The following is a 21291-nucleotide window of genomic DNA, read 5'->3' as shown; positions in this document are numbered from 1 at the left end:
CCAGATAGGGACATAGCTGGGCCACGAACCGAAGTTAGTAGAAGGCACTCCATGCCACCGAGGCTACCTGAGCCTCAATATGGTTCTAGGAGAACCCCTAAGCTACGAACCTGCTCCTTCAGGGGGAGTGCAACCTCATCCTGGACAGGTTGAACATCCACCATCTGGTCAGAAGAACCACTCAGTCTTGTCTGGATTGTGCCTCAGTTTATTATTTATTATTATCTTATTATTTATTAAATTTATTAGCCCTCATCCAGTCCATTGTTGCAGCCAGACACTGGTTCAGCACATTGACAGCCTCACTTGATGAAAATGAAAAGAAGCAGAGCTTCGTGTCATCAGCATACTGATGGCAGCACACTCCAAAGCTCCGCATGACTGCACCCAATGGTTTCATGTAGATGTTGAACAGCATGGGGGACAGAACTGACCCCTGTGGAACCCCATACTGTAGAGACCAGGGTGCCGACCAATGCTCCCCAAGCACCACCTTCTGGACCCAACCCGCCAAGTAGGAGCGGAACCACTCCCATACAGTCCCTCCCACTCCCAACTCAGCCAGTCGTCCCAGAAGGATACCATGGGATGATATCAAAAGCCGCTGAGAGATCAAGGAGAATCAATAGAGTCACACTCCCAACAAAGGTCATCATACAGGGCGACCAAGGCTGTTTCCGTGCCCAAACCAGGTCTGAAACCCAACTGAAATGGATCCAGATAATCGGTCTCATGTAAGAGTGTCTGGAGCTGGCCTGCCACCACTAGTTCAAGGACATTGGCCAGGAATGGAACATTTGCTACCGGCCTATAGTTATTAAGATTTTCTGGCTCCAGGAGGGTCTTTTCACGAGTGGTCTCATGACTGCCTCTTTCAGGCCGCCAGGGACCACCCTCTCTCGCAGAAAGGCATTAATCACTTCCCTGGCCCAGCCGACTGTTCCATTCCTGCTAATTTTTATTAGCCAAGAAGGGCAAGGATCCAGCACAGAAGTGGTTGCACGAACGTCCTCAAGCTGTCCCAACTGAAACTCATCCAAGAAATCGGGACAAGGCTGTGCTCTGGATACCTCGCTTGATTCACCTGCTATAATTGTGGAGTCTAAGTCCTGGCGGATGCTAAAGATTTTATCCTGGAAGTGCCTAGCAAGTTTATTACAGTGGGCCTCTACCATGTCCTTGGGGCCAGTGGATCTACCGTGTCATTGGGGCCAGTGTGTAATAGTCCCCGGACAATTCTGAAGAGCTCTGCTGGGTGGCAGATTGATGATTTGATAGTGGCAGCAAAATATTGTTTTTTTGCTGCCCTCACTGCCCCTAAATACAGCTTACCATAGGCACTTACCAGTGCGTAACTGCATCCACCAGGAGTTCGTCTCCATCTGCACTCAAGCCGTCTCCTATATTGTTTCATCGCTCTCAGCTCTGGGGTATTCCATGGAGCCATATGAGCTCTACACAGGAGAGGGCACACAGGAGCAATTGTGCCAACCGCCCAGGTCATTTCTCTATTCCACAGTTCCACCAGGAGGTTTCGACAGGAGCACCAGCCCTATCAGCCAGAAAACTCACCAGAGCCCTTTGTAAACCATCCGGATCCATTAATCTCTGGGGGCAGAACAACTTAATAGGTCCCCCACCCTTGCAGAGAGGAAAAGCTGCTGTAAGTCTATACTTCAGCAAGCAGTGATCTGTCCATGACAGAGGGACTGATGTAAGCCCCCACACACACACCATCTTCATGTCCAGTTGCAAAAACCAAGTCTAGAGTATGCCCTGCTACATGTGTTGGGCCAATGGCTGCCCCGGATAAGGTGGCCTCGGCATGGATGTTGACATCCCCCAGAACCAACAGTCTGGGGGATCTCAACAGTACACCCAAGACCACCTCCATCAGCTCAGCTAGGGAGTCTGTTGGGCAGCGGGGTGGGCAGTATACCAACAGAATTCCCAGTCTGTCCTGCTGACCCAACATAAGGTGCAAACACTCCAGGCCAGTAGTCACATGGACAGGGTGCCTGCAGAGGGAGATGGAGCTCCTATAGACCACAGCACACTCCCCTCCCCGACCCTCAGGTCTACTCTGATGCTGAACCAGGTACCCTGGTGGACATAGCTGGGAGAGACTGACTTCTCCCTGCTCACCCACCCAGGTCTTGGTTATACATGCCAGATCGGCTGCCTCATCCATAATTAAATTGTGAATGAGGGATACCTTATTGTGCACAGATCTGGCTTTTCGGAGCATCATCCAGAGGTCTGAGAGCTGGCAACCAACAAACCTGCAGGTGTGGGGAGGACCGGAACAAGGCACAGTCATTAACTGCCTGGGCCGCATTCCCCTTACCTGGCAAGTCCTCCTTACAATGCCATATCTCCCTCTACCTGTCACTACACTAAATGGGCCCCCCTCAAATCTCCCCACTTGGCTCTGAGTCCTCTCTCCCAGGCACATGACTCAAGACCTGCAAAAAGCCAGGCAATCTGCAAAGCAGGAGCCACCTCAGCCAGCCACCTTATGTATACCCTCCAGCGAAGGGACAGGTGGATGATATCAGCAACAGCTGGCTGAGTACCTGGGGACCTGGTCCTGCAAGGTGTGACCCCTGAAGAGCAGAAGTCCAACAGGGAGAGGGCGGTGGTGGTAGCTGAGTAGCTGCTGCAGCAGCAAGCAAGCAAGCAAGCAGCCTATTAGCATGAAGAGGAGCATTGCAGGGCAGGTCTTCCTCAGTCCCCTAGTGCTGCAGCTGTACTCTGAGTACACTCTGAGTACAACTGTGTAGCCAACGGTGGATCCACCTGATAGTTGTTCCATCCAGCCCACATTTTTTGCTAATCAGAATATCATGGGGCACTTTGTCAAAAGCTTAGCTGAAGTCAAAATAAATTATGCCCACAGCATTCCCACAGTCTACAAGGTAGATGATTTGATTAAAAAATGAGATAAGGTCAGTTTGGCGTGATTTGTTCTTTATAAATCCCAGAGCTTGGAAGTAACTCGTTATTTTTAACGAGTTACTTGTAATTTGTTACAATTTTAAATAACGAGTGGGTAATTCCATTACATTTGGCAAGTAAAGGAACGACTAGTAATTTCCCTACTTTTCAGCTGCAACTTTAACGTTTCCACGTTAGGTTGGATGTTACTTGGGGGCGGGAACAAGGGGAAGTCAGCTCCTGGCTGTGATTGGTTAACACAAGACATGTGCCTCACACTGATTGGACCTCTGCGCAGACTCTCTCTTCCCTTGTGATCTGTGTTAGGAGGCACGAGGGAAGAGGTGAATAGGCAGGGCCTGCTACTGTCTGACTCTGAGAGGAAAAAATGGACGCTGGAGGAAAAAGCCAGGGCAAGGAAGGCAGCAGCAGAATGGCGAAGAGCTGTGGAGGTGAGTGACGATGATTTGTGTGTGTGTGTGTGCACCCCAGTGTGTGTGATTTCGGCTGGAGTCTCTGGTTTTGGGGGAGGGGCCTCCGGCTCTCTGGCTACCACCCCTTACTCTCCGGACTCTCAGCTTCAATTTTTTTAAAAAAGTAAGTTTCTAGGTGGTCTAATTCCCAAGATATACACCAAAACGTCACCCCCCCGCACAACTTTTTTTTAAACAGATCCATGCTCTAGCTACAACTCCCATCAGCCCAATCCAGTGGCCATGCTGGCTGGGGCTGATGGGAGTTGTAGTTTAAAAAAGTAACTTTTCAAAGCTTTGGCTGTAACCCCACCCTTTCATGATTGTAGCTAATGACGCCAGAGTTGTGACTTGTTGATCCAGGCATGCCTAGGCTGAACGTCAGAATATGGTGGCTTTGAGTTTTTTGCAGTTTGCATAAGTAATATGGCTTAATGTTTTTTTTCCTCTTCTGTCCAAGAGTCAGACCCTGGGCTATGAAATATGAAAGTATTTAATCCAATATCTGCTTTTCTGGGAGTAAAGCCATTTCTAGGAGTAAAGCATGTACCTGGAGTAAACCCCATTGAACTCCATTAGGACTTGCTTTTGAGTAGACATGGTTAGGATTGTGCTGTAAATTAATGGGACTTGTGAGTAAACATAGTGCAGACTTGTGTTTGTGTTGTAAATCTCTCTCGCTCCAACCCTATTTTTAAAGAAATTAGGCAGGGTTTATCACAGTTTTTATTATGTAGGAAACTAATACTCATTTTTTTAAAAAATGAATGAAGTTTATTTATTTATTTATTTTTATTATTTGATTTATATCCCACCCTTCCTCCCAGTAGGAGCCCAGGGCAGCAAACAAAAGCACTAAAAACACTTTAAAAATCATAAAAACAGACTTTAAAATATATTAAAACAAAACATCTTTAAAAACATTTTTAAAAGCTTTAAAAACATTTTTTTAAGAAAAAGTTTAAAAACATATTAAAAAGCAATTTCAACACAGACGCAGACTGGGATAAGGTCTCAACTTAAAGGACTTGTTAAAAGAACAAGTTCTTTATCACTTGAGGCTGCAGTTTTCCCTGGTTGAGTAAGCCCCATTGAATACATTGGGACTTGCTTCTGAGTAAACAAACATAGGATTACACTATAAATATCTTTACAGGTTATACAAATAAACATATCTGATAGTCATGCTTATATAAATATTTCCATAGAATCATAGAATAGTAGAGTTGGAAGGGGCCTATAAGGCCATCAAGTCTAACTCCCTGCTCAATGCAGGCATCCAAATCAAAGCATTCCTGACAGATGGCTGTCCAGCTGCCTCTTGAATGCCTCCAGTGTCGGAGATCCCACTACCTCTCTAGTAATTAGTTCCATTGTTGTATGGCTCTAACAGTTAGGAAGCTTTTCCTGATGTCCAGTCGAAATCTGGGATCATCGAGAAGAGATCCCGGACCTCCTCTGTGTGGCAACCTTTCAAGTACTTGAAGAGTGCTATCATATCTCCCCTCAGTCTTCTCTTCTCCAGGTTAAATATGCCCAGTTCCTTCAGTCTCTCCTCATAGGGCGTTGTTTCCAGTCCCCTGATAATCCTTGTTTATTTATTTATTTATTTTATTACATTTTTAGACCGCCCTATAGCAATAAGCTCCCAGGGCGGTGTACAGCATAATAAAACAGGTTAAAATACAAGTGGATGTAAATACAATACACAATAAAACATAATTAAAAATTTTCAATTTTAAATTCAAATTTTAAAATTTTTTAAAATGCCTGGGCAAAGAGGTAGGTCTTTACCTGGCGCCGAAAAGATAACAAAGAAGGCGCCAGGCGTATCTCATCAGGGAGGGCGTTCCATAGTTCGGGGGCCACCACTGAGAAGGCCCTAGCTCTAGTTATCGTTCTCCGTGCCTCCCTATGCGTTGGGACACGGAGAAGGGCCTTCGACGTCAAGCGCAGCGACCGGGTAGGTACATAGCGGGAGAGGCGTTCTGCCAGGTATTGCGGTCCGATGCCGTTAAGGGCTTTATAGGTAAGAACCAACACTTTGAATCTGGCCCAGAAACATATTGGTAGCCAGTGCAGTTGGGCCAGAATAGGTGTTATGTGGTCAAATTTCTTTGTCCCAGTAAGAACTCTGGCCGCAGCATTCTGCACCAGCTGAAGTTTCCGAACCGTCTTCAAAGGTAGCCCTATGTAGAGTGCATTACAGTAATCCAGTCTAGAGGTTACCAGAGCATGGATAACTGTAGCAAGGTTCTCCCTATCCAGATAGGGTTGTAGTTGGGCTACCAGCCGAAGCTGGTAGAACGCATTCCGTGCCACCGAGGCTACCTGAGCCTCCAGTGACAGGAGCGGATCTAATAAGACCCCCAAACTACGGACCTGCTCCTTTAGGGGGAGTGTAACCCCATCTAGGGCAGGTCGGACATCAACCATCTGGGCAGAGAGCCCCCCCACCAACAGCATCTCAGTCTTGTCAGGATTGAGTCTCAGTTTATTAGCTCTCATCCAGTCCATTATCGCGGCCAGGCAGTGGTTTAGTACGTTAACAGCCTCACCTGAAGAAGATGAAAAGGAGAAGTAGAGCTGCGTATCATCAGCATATTGCTGGAAACGCACTCCAAATCTCCTAATGACCTCGCCCAGCGGCTTCATATAGATATTAAAGAGCATGGGGGACAGAACTGAACCCTGTGGGACCCTATATTGGAGTATCCAGGGACTTGAGTAATGCTCCCCAAGCACCAGCTTCTGGAGACGATTCTTGAGGTAGGAGCACAGCCACCGCCAAGCAGTGCCTCCAACTCCTAAGTCCGCAAGACGTCCCAGAAGGATACCATGGTCGATGGTATCAAAAGCCGCTGAGAGATCAAGGAGAACCAACAGAGTTACACTCCCTCTGTCTTTCTCCCGACAGAGGTCATCATACAGGGCGACCAAGGCTGTTTCTGTACCAAACCCCGGCCGAAAGCCCGATTGACATGGATCCAGATAATCAGTTTCATCCAAGAGAGCCTGGAGCTGGTGAGCGACCACACGCTCTAAAACCTTGCCCAGGAACGGAACATTTGCTACCGGTCTATAGTTGTCAAGATTTTCAGGGTCCAAGGAGGGTTTCTTTAGGAGCGGTCTCACCACCGCCTGTTTCAGGCAGGGTGGTACCACTCCCTCTCGTAAAGAGGCATTGATCACCTCCTTGGCCCATCCAGCTGTTCCGTTCCTGCTAGCTTTTATTAGCCATGAGGGGCAAGGATCCAGAGCAGAAGTGGTCGCCCGCACCTGTCCAAGCACCTTGTCCACATCCTCGAGCTGAACCAACTGAAATTCATCCAATAAAACAGGACAGGAATGTGCTCCGGACACCTCATTAGGCTCAACTGCTACAATATTGGAGTCAAGGTCCCGGCGGATGTTTGTGATCTTATCTTGGAAGTGTCTCGCAAACTCATTACAGCGGGCTATTGATGGTATTATTGCGTTCTGAGGACCAGAGTGTAAAAGTCCCCGAACAACCTTATAAAGTTCCGCTGGGCGGTTAGAAGATGACTGAATGGAGGCAGCAAAGTACTGCTTCTTCGCTGCCCTCACCGCCTTCACATAGAGCTTGGTAGAGATCTTCACAAGTGAAAGACCACAGCCGTCGGGAGTTGTCTCCATTTGCACTCAAGCCGTCTCCTTTCTTGCTTCATCACTCTTAGCTCCGGGGTAAACCACGGAGCCAATTGAGCTCTGCAGAGGAGAGGGCGCACCGGGGCGATCATGTCAACTGCCCGGGTCATTTCCGTATTCCACAGATTGACAGGAGCGTCAGTTTTATCAGCCGGAAAACTCCCCAGAGCCTTCTGAAAACCTTCAGGATTCATTAGTCTCCGGGGGCGGACCATCTTAATTGGTCCTCCACCCTTGCAGAGGGGAGAAAACATTGTGAGCCTACACCTCAATAGGCGATGATCTGTCCATGACAGAGGAATAGATGTAAAATCCCTCACTCCCAGATCACCATCCCCTGCTCCAGTAGCAAAAATTAAGTCTAGAGTGTGCCCCGAAATATGCGTAGGGCCAGTAACAAATTGAGACAGCCCCATGGCTGTCATGGAGGCCATGAAGTCCTGAGCCGCCCCAGACAAAGCGGTCTTGGCATGAATGTTGAGATCCCCCAATACCATAAATTTGGGGGATCGCAACACCAAACCCGAGACCACCTCCGTCAGCTCAGTTAGGGAGGCTGTTGGGCAGCAGGGTGGACGGTATACCAACAGTATTCCCAGTCTGTCTCGCTGACCCAACGTAATATGGAGACACTCCAGACCATTAGCTACCTGGATAGGGTGCCTAATGAGAGGGATGGAACTTCTATAGACCACAGCGATTCCCCCTCCTCGACCCTCGGATCTACCCAGATGCTGAACCGAGTACCCAGGTGGGCACAGCTGGGAGAGATTGATGCCTCCCAGATCGCTCACCCATGTCTCAGTAATAAACGCCAGATCGGCCGCCTCATCCACAATTAAATCATGGATGAGGGAAGCTTTATTATTTACCGATCTGGCATTAAGAAGCAGCAACTTGAGATCCGAGAGTTGGCTGATAGAGCTACCAGCAATCCTGTGGATGTGGGGAGGACCGGAACACGGTACAGCCACCAATTGTCTGGGCCGAGTTCCCCTCAACCGGCATGTCCTCCTCACAACGCCATACCTCCCATTACCCGTCACTACGCTAACAGGGGCCCCCTCTGGTCCCCCCTCCCAATACCCTATCATCCCGCCCAGGGACATAATAAAATAAAATAAAAATAAAATAAAATAAAATAAAAATACACACACACTCACAACATACAGTCATACAAACATCCACTCATTCCATTCAGGTCTACACAACAACCACAGTCCCGTGCTCCATGCGCACCAACGCAGCTCTCAAACTGTTCTTCTTCCCGGGAAAAGCGCCACCTGGGGCCTGGTCCTGCAAGGTGCCCACGTGCAGAGCAGGAGCCCAAGAAGGAGAGAGCAGAGATGTTGACCAAGCAGCAGCAGCAAAGCAGGCAGATGGCTCTCCCTCCCTGGGCGGTGATGGTCCTCTTCCCTTGCAGGCACTGGATCTCCCAAGCCCCCTCAGCCAGCCGGCTTACATATCCCCTCCAAAGAAGGGACAGGTGGAACAGTATCAGGCACAGCTGGCTGAGTACCTGGAGCCTGGTCCTGCGAGGTGCCCACGTGCAGAGCAGGAGCCCAAGAAGGAGAGAGCAGAGATGTTGGCCAAGCAGCAGCAGCAGCAAAGCAGGCAAATGGCTCTCCCTCCCTGGGCAGTGATGGTCCTCTTCCCTTGCAGGCACTGGATCTCCCCAGTTGCCCTCTTTTGAACCTGTTCCAGTTTGTCTGCATCCTTCTTGAAGTGCAGAGACCAGAACTGGACACAGCACTCAAGATGAGGCCTAACCAGTGATGAATAGAGGGGAACTAATACTTCACATGATTTGGATACTATACTTCTGTTAATGCAGCCTGATATAGCATTTGCCTTTTTTGCAGCCACATCACACTGTTGGCTCATATTCAGCTTGTGATCAACAACAATTCCAAGATCCTTCTTGCATGTCGTACTGCTGAGCCAAGTATCCCCCATCTTATAACTGTGCATTTGGTTTCTTTTTCCTAAGTGTAGAACTTTGCATTTATCCCTGTTGAATTTCATTCTGTTGTTTTCAGCCCAATGCTCCAGCCTATCATGGTCCCTTTGAATTTTGTTTCTATCTTCCACGGTATTAGCTATGCCCCCCAGTTTTGTATCATCTGCAAATTTGATAAGCATGCTCTGTACCTCCTCATCCAAGTAGTTAATAAAAATGTTGAAGAGCACTGGGCCCAGGACCGAGCCCTGTGGTACCCCACTCATTACTTCCACCCAGTTTTGTCATGCTGTGTCCCTATAAGTATCCAATCGCATACTATGGTTGTACAATACTTCCTTTACATTTTAAGTATGCCTTGGGGTAGTCATGGTTCTCCATTGTTTTCATCCTGAGGGGCAGATAGGCTGACAGATGGTGAGTAGCCCATGGTCACCCACTACACTTTATAGCTTATTTCCATTTTGAAAAATTAATTAAAATAATTTACATGCAGGCAAAATTTATTAAGCGGATTCACACAATATGTGTAAAGCACATCCAACTCGCATTTAAAGCGCACGACTTCCCCTAAAGAATTCTGGGAAATGTCATATCCCCCTCACAGTTATAGTTCTCACCACTCTTAACAAACTGCAGTTCCCCTGATTCTGTGGTGGGATTCATGTGCTTCAAATGGGTGTTGAATGTGATTTAAAGGAATGGTGTGGATCTGCCCTAGGTATGATGTTCATTCGAATTGAAAAGAACAATTTTAAAAGATACTTCTTACTCTTACTCATTTTTCAGACCTCTTTCTGAAGTAAAGGGTCAAATCTGTAAAAACATTTGGAGCAGCCACATTAAAAGATAAGGGCAGGGTATTCCAGGCAGGGGGTTGCCAACCCTGCTTGGATATGGATGTCTTTGCAGAAGAACCCTAGTCAAGGTTTACCAACAGCACAGTCCAAACTATATCTACTTAGAAGTCAGTCCTGTTGAGTTCCATGGGGCTTAATCCCTTAGTAAGTGTGTTTAGAATTGCAGCCTTCAGGAGCCTCCATCTTTACTCCCCAAAGCTCCCATCTAACATCTCCACAACACTAGGCTCCTTTGTCTCTGCTGTGGCCTTCTGGTGACTGCCCTGGCCTGAAGGCACTTAACCCTTCTTGCTGAAAGCAAGTAGGCTAGATTAAATGTTCCCTACCCAGGCTCATATATATAAAAGATAAAAGATAAACGGCATTTTGTCAAAAGTATTTTTGTCTACATTTTATACCTCATCCTTGGTTTTCCAAGCTTGGCATGGAATGCTTCTCATACAGAATTAATTTGAAATGCTGCATATTTATTATCATAATCATCATATTCAAAATAAAAAATATATGTACCGCCTTCAAGTTGATTCCAACTTATGGTGACCCTATGAATAGGGTTTTCATGAGGCTGAGAGGCAGTGACTGACCCAAGGTCACCCAGTGAGCTTCTTGGCTATGTGGGGATTTGAACCCTAGTCTCATTTTGTTCTCACAACAACCCTGTGAGATAGTAGGTTAGACTGGCCCAGGCAGGGTTATTCAGTGAGCAAAAATGATGCAAATAGGATCTCTTTTAATTGTGCTATCGACCTGCTTACTTCCACTCTGACTGGGGGATCTTGCAGCATGGGGAAGAGATGGGGGCACATCACAGCTGAAGTTCACCCATATAGGAGCATTATCTCTTGTTTATTACAGAGACGCCTGTTGCAGGTTTTGCTGCTGAGAGCAGCAGTCAGTTAGTGCGGCCACTTGAGTCACAGCTTGTTGATCCTGAGGAGGCAAAACTAGAAAGTGAGGTTCAGAAAGGAGGCCCTGTGCATGAGGAGGAGGAGGGCATGAAGCAGTGCCAGTTGCCCACAGCCACATCTGCAGAACAGCAAGTACCATGGTTTGGCTTTGAGAAAGCTTGTACATTTGTGAGCCAGAGTGGGAAAAATGTTGTTGTACGATGCAATTACTGCCTTCCAAGGATCAAAAATCTGAGATCAGCTGTTTCCTCCTCATCCAATGTGAAGAAACATTTTGAGGTAAGCTTTGTCATGCTGGTCCTCAAAGAGTGTCCATTGTCTATTTAAGTTTAAATTGTGAAGTTCCTCTTCCATTTTTTCTTGGATTCATGCTTTGTTCTTCTTCCTCAAAGGGCACACCCTGAGAAGCTGAGAGCAATTGAAGAAGCAATAAAGGCAAGGAGACGTGGCCTTCCTGAACCAATGCATGACACCTCTCCTCCCAAAATGCTGAAGCAGCAGCAGACAACCCTTGAGAGGTGGGGATCTGGCAGGGAGCCTGTCACCCAGAGCAATCTCGACAGGAGAATCATTGATTTCATTGTAGAGGAGACATTACCACTTCAGACTGTGGACAAACCATCATTCATTAATCTGGTTCGCATTGGACTCCCCAAAGATCTCACCATCATATGTGCCAAGACTCTGAGAGACAGAATTGAGAAGAGAGCATGCCACATGAGAGAAACTCTTGCAAACCGAATGGGTGCTGTGGCATATATAGTAACCACTGCAGATTGTTGGACCAATGGCAAGAAGAGTTACTTTGGGGTAACAGCCCACTGGATCAACCCAACTACCCTGAAACGTGAGGTCGGGGCCTTGGCTTGTAAGCGTCTGAAGGGGCGCCATACATACGATGTCCTTTCAAAAGCACTGCATGATGTACATGTGCAGTACAGGATCCACAACAAAGTTATGTGCACTACTACAGACAATGGCTCCAACTTTGTGAAAGCGTTCAGAGTTTTCATGGCCAAAGAACCAGTGGAAGCTGCAGGCACCAGTGACGATGATGGTGATAACTAGGAGGAGGAGGAGGCTGAGGTGGAGTTTGTGCCTATCTGTGAGATCCTGGACACAGGACCTGAGGCAGAGGAAGAAGCTGCAGTCTCAGGAGAGGATTTTGTTTTACCACACCAGAGATGTGCTAGCCACACCCTCAACCTTGTGGCAACACAAGACATAGAGGCCATGCTTTCTGACTCCTCCAAAAGTAGTCTTCTTGGTCCTTTCAAGAAACAGTTTCGTTCCTTGATGGGAAAGTGCAGCAAGTTGTGGTCCAAGCAGAACCAGTCAGCACAGATTGCTGAGTATATCCATGCGCAATGTGGTGTGTATCTGAAGGTACCAAATAAGACCAGGTGGAATTCCACCTTTGATGCGTTGAAGCAACTACATGAGCTCCTGTCAACTGTGCCACTAAAAATGCACACCATAATGGACTGCTGCTCCTTGTCCAGGATCACAGCTGCTGAGATTGAAGTGGTACAGGAATACACAGAGATTATGGAGCCACTAGCCCAGTCCCTAGATATCCTGCAACGGGAGAACGGCATGTTCATGGGGTATTTGCTACCAACGCTCTTCAATCTGGACCGCAAGTTAGAAGGACTGGAAAACAAACCTGAGAGGTACACATAACTGTTTTCAGCTGCTGAGAGGTGTGCGCGAAGCCCTAAGAAAGCGGTTTGCAGCTATCTGGGAGGACAAGAGGCTTCTTCTGGCAGCCTGCCTACACCCTCGCTTCAAACTAGATTGGCTGGAATCGTGTCAGGCCACCACCCATACCAACAAGTAAGAACATTAGGGAAGCCCTTTGGGTGGATTACTCCAAGGGAAATGTTGTCTCAAGGGAGGCATCAGAGGGCTTAAGGTGGTAGGCAGGGGCTGGGCCTTTTCTTCCTGGGGCTCCTCATCACAACCTTGGGTTGCTGCAGGTAATCCTTAAGGGTCTGCTGTGCTGCCCCATGAGTGTGGTGACTTGGTCACCTTCCTACCTTCCATGTCATCATCCACAGGCTCAGGCTGGACCCTGAACCAGGGGACATGACAAGCATCAGGAAATGAAGAGCAGATGATGGTTTCCTAACATATATGTGTTAACATATCCTCTCTCTTTCTTAGATACACAATGGAAGCCTTGCTGAAAGCTGAAATAAAGATGGGTGTACTTAATGAGGACAGTGATCAGTCTTCAGATAAAGACCAGGAAGGAGATGACTTAGAAGATGACTTCTTTAACTTTCTGCCCCAGGGCAAGAAGTCAGCAGTGGACACTGCTGAGGAGGAACTGGTGAGGTACCTGAGGTCTCCCAGCAGGGAAGTGTCATCACTCCATGGCTTTCCACGTGTGCTGCGGTGTTTTTTGCAGCACAACACAGGCATGCCTTCAAGCGCCGCAGTAGAACGCCTGTTCAGTACTGGTGGCAACGTAATGACTGTAAAAAGGCATTCCTTGTCTGACATGCTCTTTGAGCATCTTGTTCTTTTGAGACATAACAGAAACATATTATAAAAGCATTTCAAGTGTAAAATTTGATTTCAAGAGTTGGGGTAACTTCATTGCTTGGGGGGATGTGAGATTCTGTTATGCCATTATGTTAATCTTATGGATAAAATTTTTTATTCTACTACCCCCTGTGTGTGTGTGTTTATTTTTAATATTGTTTTAGTCTTCTTAGATGTGCAGCAGCCAAGGCCAGCACCTTGTAGGAGTTTTTTTTAAAAAGTAACTGAAATGTAATTGTAGTGATTACTTTTGAGAAAAAGTAAAGTAATCAGTTACTTTCAGAGCAATTGTAATTGTAACGGTAATTACTACTTTTTGGGCCAAGTAGTTGTAACTGTAATTTATTACTTTTTAAAAGTAATCTTCCAAGCTCTGATAAATCCATGTTGGCTTCTAGTAATCACTGCACTGTTTTCAAGGTGCATACAGATTGACCACTTTATAATCCGCTCCATAATTTTCCCAGGGATCGATGTCAGGCTGAATGATCTGTATTTCCCAGGTTCCTCCTTTTTGCTATTTTTGAAGATTGGGACAGCATTCCCAATCGTCTGGCACTTCACCATCCTCTATGATTTCACAAAGATAAGACAGTGGTTCCGAGTGTTCTTCAGCCAGTTCCTTCAACATTCTAGGACAGCCTTTCCCAACTAGTGGGCCACCAGGTGTTGTTGGACCACAATTCCCATCTTTCCTGACCATTGGCAATGCTGGCTGTTTACTCAGAAGCAAGTCCCAATCCTGTACAGAGAAAGTATGCTCCTTTTTGCCCTTTTTGAAGATAGGGACAACATTAGTTCTCCTCCAGTCATCCGGCATTTCTCCCATCCCCCACAATTTCGCAAAGATAATAGTGGTTCTGAGAGTTCTTCAGCCAGTTCCTTCAATACTCTAGAATGCAGTTCATCAGGCCCTGCAGATTTGAACTTATTCAAAGTGATTAGGTATTCCTTGACCATTTGTCTACCAGTCTCAAGCTGCAATCCTGCCACTTGAACTTCATGTTTCCCAGGAGGGTCATAGACCCTCTTTTGATGGAAGACTGAGCCAAAGTAGGAATTGAGCTCTTCAGCCTTTTCTTTGTCATCTGTTATCATTTTGCCATCCTCATTGAGTTGCTGTACCACCATTTCTTTTTCCTGTGTTTTACTATGGATGTACCTCCTGAAGAAAGCTTTTTTGTTGCTTTTGGTGGTAAACAAAGGACAAAACATTAAATACATCCTAAAACATGTCAAAACCATTTTAAAAATAAAACTTCTTAAAAGCACATTTTAAGAAATCTTTGAAAACATCTTAAAAAGCAGTTCCAAAGCAGGCACAGCCTAGGATAAGGTCTCTACTTAAAAAGCTTATTGAAAGAGGAAGGTCTTCAGTAGTCTCCAAAAAGATAACAGAGATAGCGCCTGTCTAATATTTAGGGGATGGAATTCCAAAGTGTCGGTGCTACAACACTAAAGGTCTGCTTCCTGTGTTGTGCAGAACGGACCTCCTGTTAAGATGATATCTGCAGAAGGCCCTCATCTGCAGTGCCTTGATAGACTGGGTATATACAATAAGGGGTAAGTATCCTGGTCCCAAGCTGCATAGGGATTTGTACACCAAAACAAGTACTCTGAACTTGGCCTTGCAGATAATGAGCAGCCAGTGCAATTCTTTCAGCAGTGGGTTAACATGTTGGTGGTATCCTGCCCCAGAAAGCAGTTGGGCTGTTGCATTTTGCACCAGTTGCATCTTCCAGACCATGCTCAAGGGCAGCCCCACACGGAACGTATTACAGATCACCAGTGCATGGACAACAGCTGGAGGTCACCAATGCATGGACAAGAGTGGTCAGGCTTTCCTGGTCCAGAACTGACCACAGCTGTCTTACCAGCCAAAGCCAGTAAAAGGCACCACTACTCATTGAGGTCACCTCGGCCTCTAGTGACTAAGGGCTCATCCAGACGACTGCAAAATGTGTGACACGCCCGCTATGTGTGTTCATTATTTTTCAGTCGTCCAAATGATGTCTCGCACTGTTACGCATTTTCGCGGGTTAAATCCGCTCTTTGCAATACCGGCAAAAATGCGATTTGCTGTTTAAAATCAGTTATCATCCACTGTGCCATCAGGAGTTAGGATGCAATACCGCGGACTTTACAGCTGATGGGCAGTTCTTGGGCGTTTCCCTTTGCCCCTTCTCCTCATTCCAGCCAATCATGTATCTGGACTTTTGCGCATGTGCGAGAATAAGCCCGGGAAAATTGAACCAATCATTGCAATGGTGGGATGTTGGGGGGGGGTCTGCAACTACTGCGCAGATGCATTTTATTTTTTGCCAGCCTGCAAACTGGGCGGCCGCTCTGGGTGAGATCTGCAATGCACAGCAAGCAAGAAAGGGGGGGGTTGGTTTCAGCCTGCCTCCGAAAGCTTTGTCAATTTCATTCTACTTGCTGGGATTTTTGCTTCAAATCACAAAAGCATACATTTGTTTAAGTGTAATATCGCAAATGCAAACAAGAAAAGGGCTGCTGGTCAGTTTCAAGCCTGCTCCGAAAGCTTTGTCAATTTCATTCTCCGTGGGAAGGAAAGGGAGAAGGGGTGTGTGTGACACGTTTCTTGCTTTTTTGGAGAAATAAGTGCAATTGCCAGTATGTGTATCTCCTTAAATATCAATAAAGGCAGAAAAGCATACATTCATTTAAGCATAATATCGAAAATACAAACAAGGCAGGCGTGAAACCAACCAGCAGCCTTTCCTTCAGAGGTGAGAACTCCTTTACAGCCATATTGTGCTTCGTTGCAAAGGGGGAGAGGAGCATATGTAATTTTTTTGATGACCAATTGGTTGATAGGGGGAGGTTTTAGAGGCGGAGTTTGGAAAAAGCGAAAAGAATGTAGGGGTCTTACCGCTGTGGGTGCGGGTGCAATAAAGCATTTTTTTTAATTGGGAAAGAGCAAACTAAAAGGCAAAGTGAGGACTATCAGATGACAAACCGAATATGGAAACTGTGGATTATCCCGCTCCATTTGGATAAGCCCTTTGATGGATCCAGGAGCATCCCCAGACTATGAACCTGCTCTTTCAGAGGGAGTACGACTCCATCTAAAGCAGGCAATTGACCAATTATCTGGACTCAGGAACCACCTACCCACAGTGCCTCCATCTTGTTTATTGGTCCTCATCCAGCCCACCATCAAGTCCAGGCACTGACTGGTCCAGGGTTTGCATGGCCTCTCCCAATTCAGATGTTACAGAGAAATAGAGCTAGCATCATCAGCATACTGCTGGCACTTTGCCCCAAATCTCCTGATGTCCGCTCCCAATGGCTTTATATAAAACAGCACTGAGGACAAGGTGGTACCCTGAGGCACCCCAGACTACAGCTGCCAGGGGGCTGAAAGACAATCACCCAATGCTATTCTCTAAACCAACTCTAGACTGAAGTTGTACAGTATTGCTGCCTCAGTATTGTCAGTGGGGATATAATAATAATAAACTTTAATTTATAGGGCGCCTATCTAGCTAGTGGCCACTCTAGGCGGTGTACAATAAAACATGATAAAATACAATAAACAATATAGCCAGTACAGTACAATGTAAAAATTACAGTATTTAGTAGATTGTTCATACTACAGTTCTAGAACTAGTTCACCCTGGAAGTCTCAAAGGTCGTAAAGGCCTGATGGAAAAGCCAAGTTTTCAGGCCCCGGCGAAATATATCTAGGGAAGGGGCATGTCGAAGATCCATTGGGAGGGAGTTCCAAATCGTGGGGGCTGCCACAGAAAAAGCCCTCTCTCAAGTCCTCACCAACCTAGCCACTTTAGTCGGCGGAACCGAGAGAAGGCCCTGAGTGGCAGATCTTGTAGGGCGGCACACTTTATGACGTTGGAGGCGCTCCTTCAGGTATACTGGGCCAAAACCGTATAGGGATTTAAAGGTTAATACCAACACCTTGAATTGAGCCCGGAAAATAACTGGAAGCCAGTGAACTGGATGTTCTCATGTCCTGCCACTACCTGTATCTGGATATCTTTTTGGCTCTTTTGGGGAGGATACATTGGGTCACTAAGCATTTGAGCCTCACTAGCTGTCTTCCGCTTTTTGAACTACAGTAGGGCCCCACTTATACAGCGGGTTAGGGACCAGGCCCCCGCCGTAAAGCGGAAATCGCCGTAAAGCGGAACCCATTGACTATAATGGGCCGCGTTGCACGAAAATCACAAAATCAGCTTTAAAACGGGGAATTTCTCCTAATTGAGAGCCGCCGCATTAGCGGAACGCCGCAAAACAGAACGCCGGTAAGCAGGGCCCTACTGTAGCTGCGGATCTCCGTAGCTAAGCACGTGGGAACAATTCTGTTTCTTTGCTGTCTCTTTCCTGCAACCTTATATAGAAAACCCTTGTGCCTCTCTTTCAAACTTCAACCAATCAAAACAGTAGAACTAAGTTTCTGTTTCCCAAGATAACTTAGCCAGCACTTTTGGTTTCTATTCTTAGACACCACCCCCACCTGCCCCTCAGGTGAGGCTGGGCCTTCACCTGATCCCCAAAAGGCACAACTCCTTTGTTTATATTTTTCCCCTAGGGTTTCCTAATCTTGTAGTATTTGTAGAAGCAGTATCATTAGGTCAGAACAAGCAGCATTCATCTGAGCAGCCTGCTGGCCTAGGAAGTGTCTCCTTCAGAAAATGCAGAGAGTCTGACTGTGGCATCCACTTTGAATAGAAGTGGTCTCAGAGATTGCTCTATACCTCTTTCCAACTGGCTGGCTATGCACATTACAATATATACATCCATTTAAGAATGGAAGGCAAGAACACCCCTGCAGACATCCATGAGAATAATACTATATATAATTAAAAAGCTGTATATGCAGGCTATAATTGTCTTCTGTTCATCCCCCCACACACACACACACTATGCATATTTTAGGTGCTTTAGAAATAAATTGTCATTTTAAGAAACATGCACAGGATTTGGCTGCACAACTTGGATATTCCCCTTGAGTGTACTGTGCTGCATATACCCGTTATCTGCAGCCGTCCCAGGAGGTTAGGAGATCTGATGCTTTTCTGCTTCCATCGCCAGCTTGCCTCTTTAAGGGTTGGAGCCTCCCGCGCAGCCCACCTCTGAACTCGGTGAATGACAGGCAGCCGCCTGGAGGGGGCTGATGATGGCGAAGAGGAGGAGGAGCTGCCGCCGGTGGCCAATCAGGACGGTGAGGCGCCCGCTTGGCTCTCTCATCAGCACCACCCATCTGCTCGCCTCCCTCCCCCCTCCCCCTTCCTTGCTGGCTGTGCCTTTTCTGTGGCAGTTTCAGGAGTCCTGAGCCTGAGCCTCAAACAAAAGCGGGAGGCTGGGAAGGGGCTCTCCGGAGTTCGCCGAGGCACAGAGCTGCGGGGAAGGCTCGGCGTCAAGCTGGGCTAAGCTTTTTGCTCCCAGCCTTGTGCAGCACAAAATCCCCTTTTTGGAGAGCATCTGGCTAGTAAGTGAGGCTGGTTGGCTGAGGGAAAGTTTCCTTGACTCTCCCCCTTTCCTTGTAGATCAGGGCATATTTTTGCCACAGGAAGGATTAAGCGGCAGCCTTCCAAACGCCGATCATCCCCAGTACGGCTCTGTTGGCCACAACAAAAGCGAAAGACGAGAACCTGGCTGGGACAGGGTGGTGGTGGTGGGGAACCAAGCCCGATCTGGTTTCTCGCCTTGATCCTGTTCAAGTGCGTCAAGGAGAAGGTTTTTTCTTTTCTTCTGGAGTCAGCAGCCTCCTTGCAAGAATTCCAAGGGTGTCTCCCCACCCTCTTCCGGAAGGGTTTATAGGCATCATCAAAGGATAATATTATTTCTCTTTAACAACAACAAAAAATCAGAGAAGAAAGAAAAGGAAGGCAGCCAAACAAGGTAGTTGGTTCTTCTTCCAGAAGAAGCGCGCCGCCGGCCACAGAAAGAGCACGAGAAGGGGGAAAGGAAGGGGCAGCCGTCCGCGCCTATCCGCGGCAATGGACGATCAGCCCAGGTTGATGCATTCCCACGCCGGGGTGGGGATGGCTGGGCATCCTGGCCTGTCCCAACACATGCAGGATGGAGCCGGGGGCACGGAAGGCGAGGGGGGACGAAAGCAAGACATTGGGGACATTTTACAGCAAATCATGACCATCACCGACCAGAGTTTGGATGAGGCGCAGGCCAGGTGAGCCCTTCCTCCTCCTTGCAATGTAGTGATCATTATAATTATTATACTTACACATTTCTTCTTCGCGAAGCAGTATACTGATCCAATAAAATCCTTGCTGTCGTGTTTTCTGTGCTTTCAATAACGGGCAGGAAAGAAAGTCGTTCTGAAGAAAATAACATCCTGTCTGGATGTGTTCGCATTAATAGACTAGTTGCATATCTAAGTATATGCATATTTCCCTCTGTGTGTGTATACGTACAGAGAAAAAGAAAGCTGGGGAGAAACCGCTGATGCTCTGCTCATCTCCCTTTACCAAGTTAGGCAGGGCTGGATAGCTAAGTTGGCTGACTTGTTTTCTTTTGGAACTGCATCTTTCCATGTTCTTTTGTGGCAGCTCAAGGGGAGAATGGCTCAAATAGCCACTTAATGTAGTTTTGTTTGATCAGAAGGATATTGTCATTCTCCTAGCTGAGCTTCGGGATAACTGAGCCTCTGAGTTTTAGATGCATGATCCCTCCATACCTACCTACCGTCTAATTGAGCTGTTGAATGAAACACATACATGAATTAGTTATTCCAAAAATTATTTTGAGGAGCTGTAAACGTTTGTAAAATTAGGTTTATAGAGCAGTTTTGAAGGGTGCTGGTGGCCCAATCTCTGTTTTTGAAATGGGAGGGGGGAATAAAAGGCCTTGTTTGCTTTATTGAATCCTGGTTACTCCAAGTTCACTGCCACTTCAACTCATTAACTACAATCCAGCAAAGTTAAACTCACTTAATCCCATTGAAATTAGTGGACTTAATCATATGTAACACTTGTTGGACTGTGGTGTACAAAAGGAGTATGTTTTCTGGTTCTGTTATATTAGTTAATTCTGCTGCTGTAACTGGAACCGTGTGTCCATTTGTTGGTGTATAAAGGCACAAACAAGGTTTTTGTTGCTAAACTAATGAGTGAACATATTAACTGAGCACTAGCAGAAACATATTAATTGGGCTAGTAGAATCAAGCCATTAAATGCTGCTTCACATGCAAACATACACATTTCCTTCACAGAATATGCTTTCATGTTGAAAACGGCATGAAATTCATGTATAGATAACCAAGTGTGTGGCAATTGCACATATGTATATATCATTAATTGTGCGTATTGGAACATTTGACATAGAATTCATGTTACCCTTAGCAATTATGTTTTGATTGTTGATTTCATCACATAACATGCCATTTTGTGACACACTCAGGGAAATTTGGAGGTGGGGGAGCATTTTAAAATAATGATTAGTGTTAGACATATTTTAAAATAATTAAATGTATCTAAAGTTATGTTTTTCATTTGGATGATTTAATGATTAGTATTGCACATACATTTATTATTTTAAAAATGATGCTTCTTCAAAAGAAACAAGACAGTTAAATAGCATCATCTGATAGGTAAAACATGTGGGACTTTGCATAATACTCTCAACTTAAATTTACAAAATGATTACTAAAGTTGAAAATGAAGACATGGATTTACAGAAGAGAAGAATGGACAAGAAGGAAAATAGGAAAACAAAGCACAAAAAAGTTCCCCAGTGTCCATTAGAATTTTATTACCTGAAGAAAAGCTTTTAGCATTTCACCTGCATTTTGTGTCTTGCAGTTATCACAGATATATTCGTTATCAACCTGAGAAGACAGTCCATGTGTCCCTGGAAAACTACACACCTCACTAATTAGCTTTGTAACAACTAACTTGGTACTGGGGTGGTAATTATTCCAAAAGACCTT

At 46.2% G+C, this 21291-nt stretch overlaps 1 protein-coding gene across 5 annotated transcripts in view; it reads left to right on the top strand.

The window, feature by feature from the left end:
• The first annotated feature begins 18631 nt into the window (after window positions 1-18631).
• The window catches only part of PBX1 (PBX homeobox 1), a 480515-nt gene continuing 477855 nt past the window's right edge, over window positions 18632-21291 (top strand). For all 5 annotated transcript variants that reach the window (XM_061584450.1, XM_061584460.1, XM_061584440.1 and 2 more), the window contains exon 1: window positions 18632-19532. In XM_061584450.1, coding sequence (XP_061440434.1) covers window positions 19342-19532 — 191 coding nt within the window. In that variant the 5' untranslated portion in view covers window positions 18632-19341. The remainder of the gene's footprint in view (window positions 19533-21291) is intronic.

The sequence above is a fragment of the Rhineura floridana genome, chromosome 1 (genome assembly GCF_030035675.1).
Source record: "Rhineura floridana isolate rRhiFlo1 chromosome 1, rRhiFlo1.hap2, whole genome shotgun sequence".
Lineage (NCBI taxonomy): Eukaryota > Metazoa > Chordata > Lepidosauria > Squamata > Rhineuridae > Rhineura > Rhineura floridana.
The sequence above is the reverse complement of the archived record's forward strand: the minus strand, read 5'-3'. Positions and strand labels throughout refer to the sequence as shown.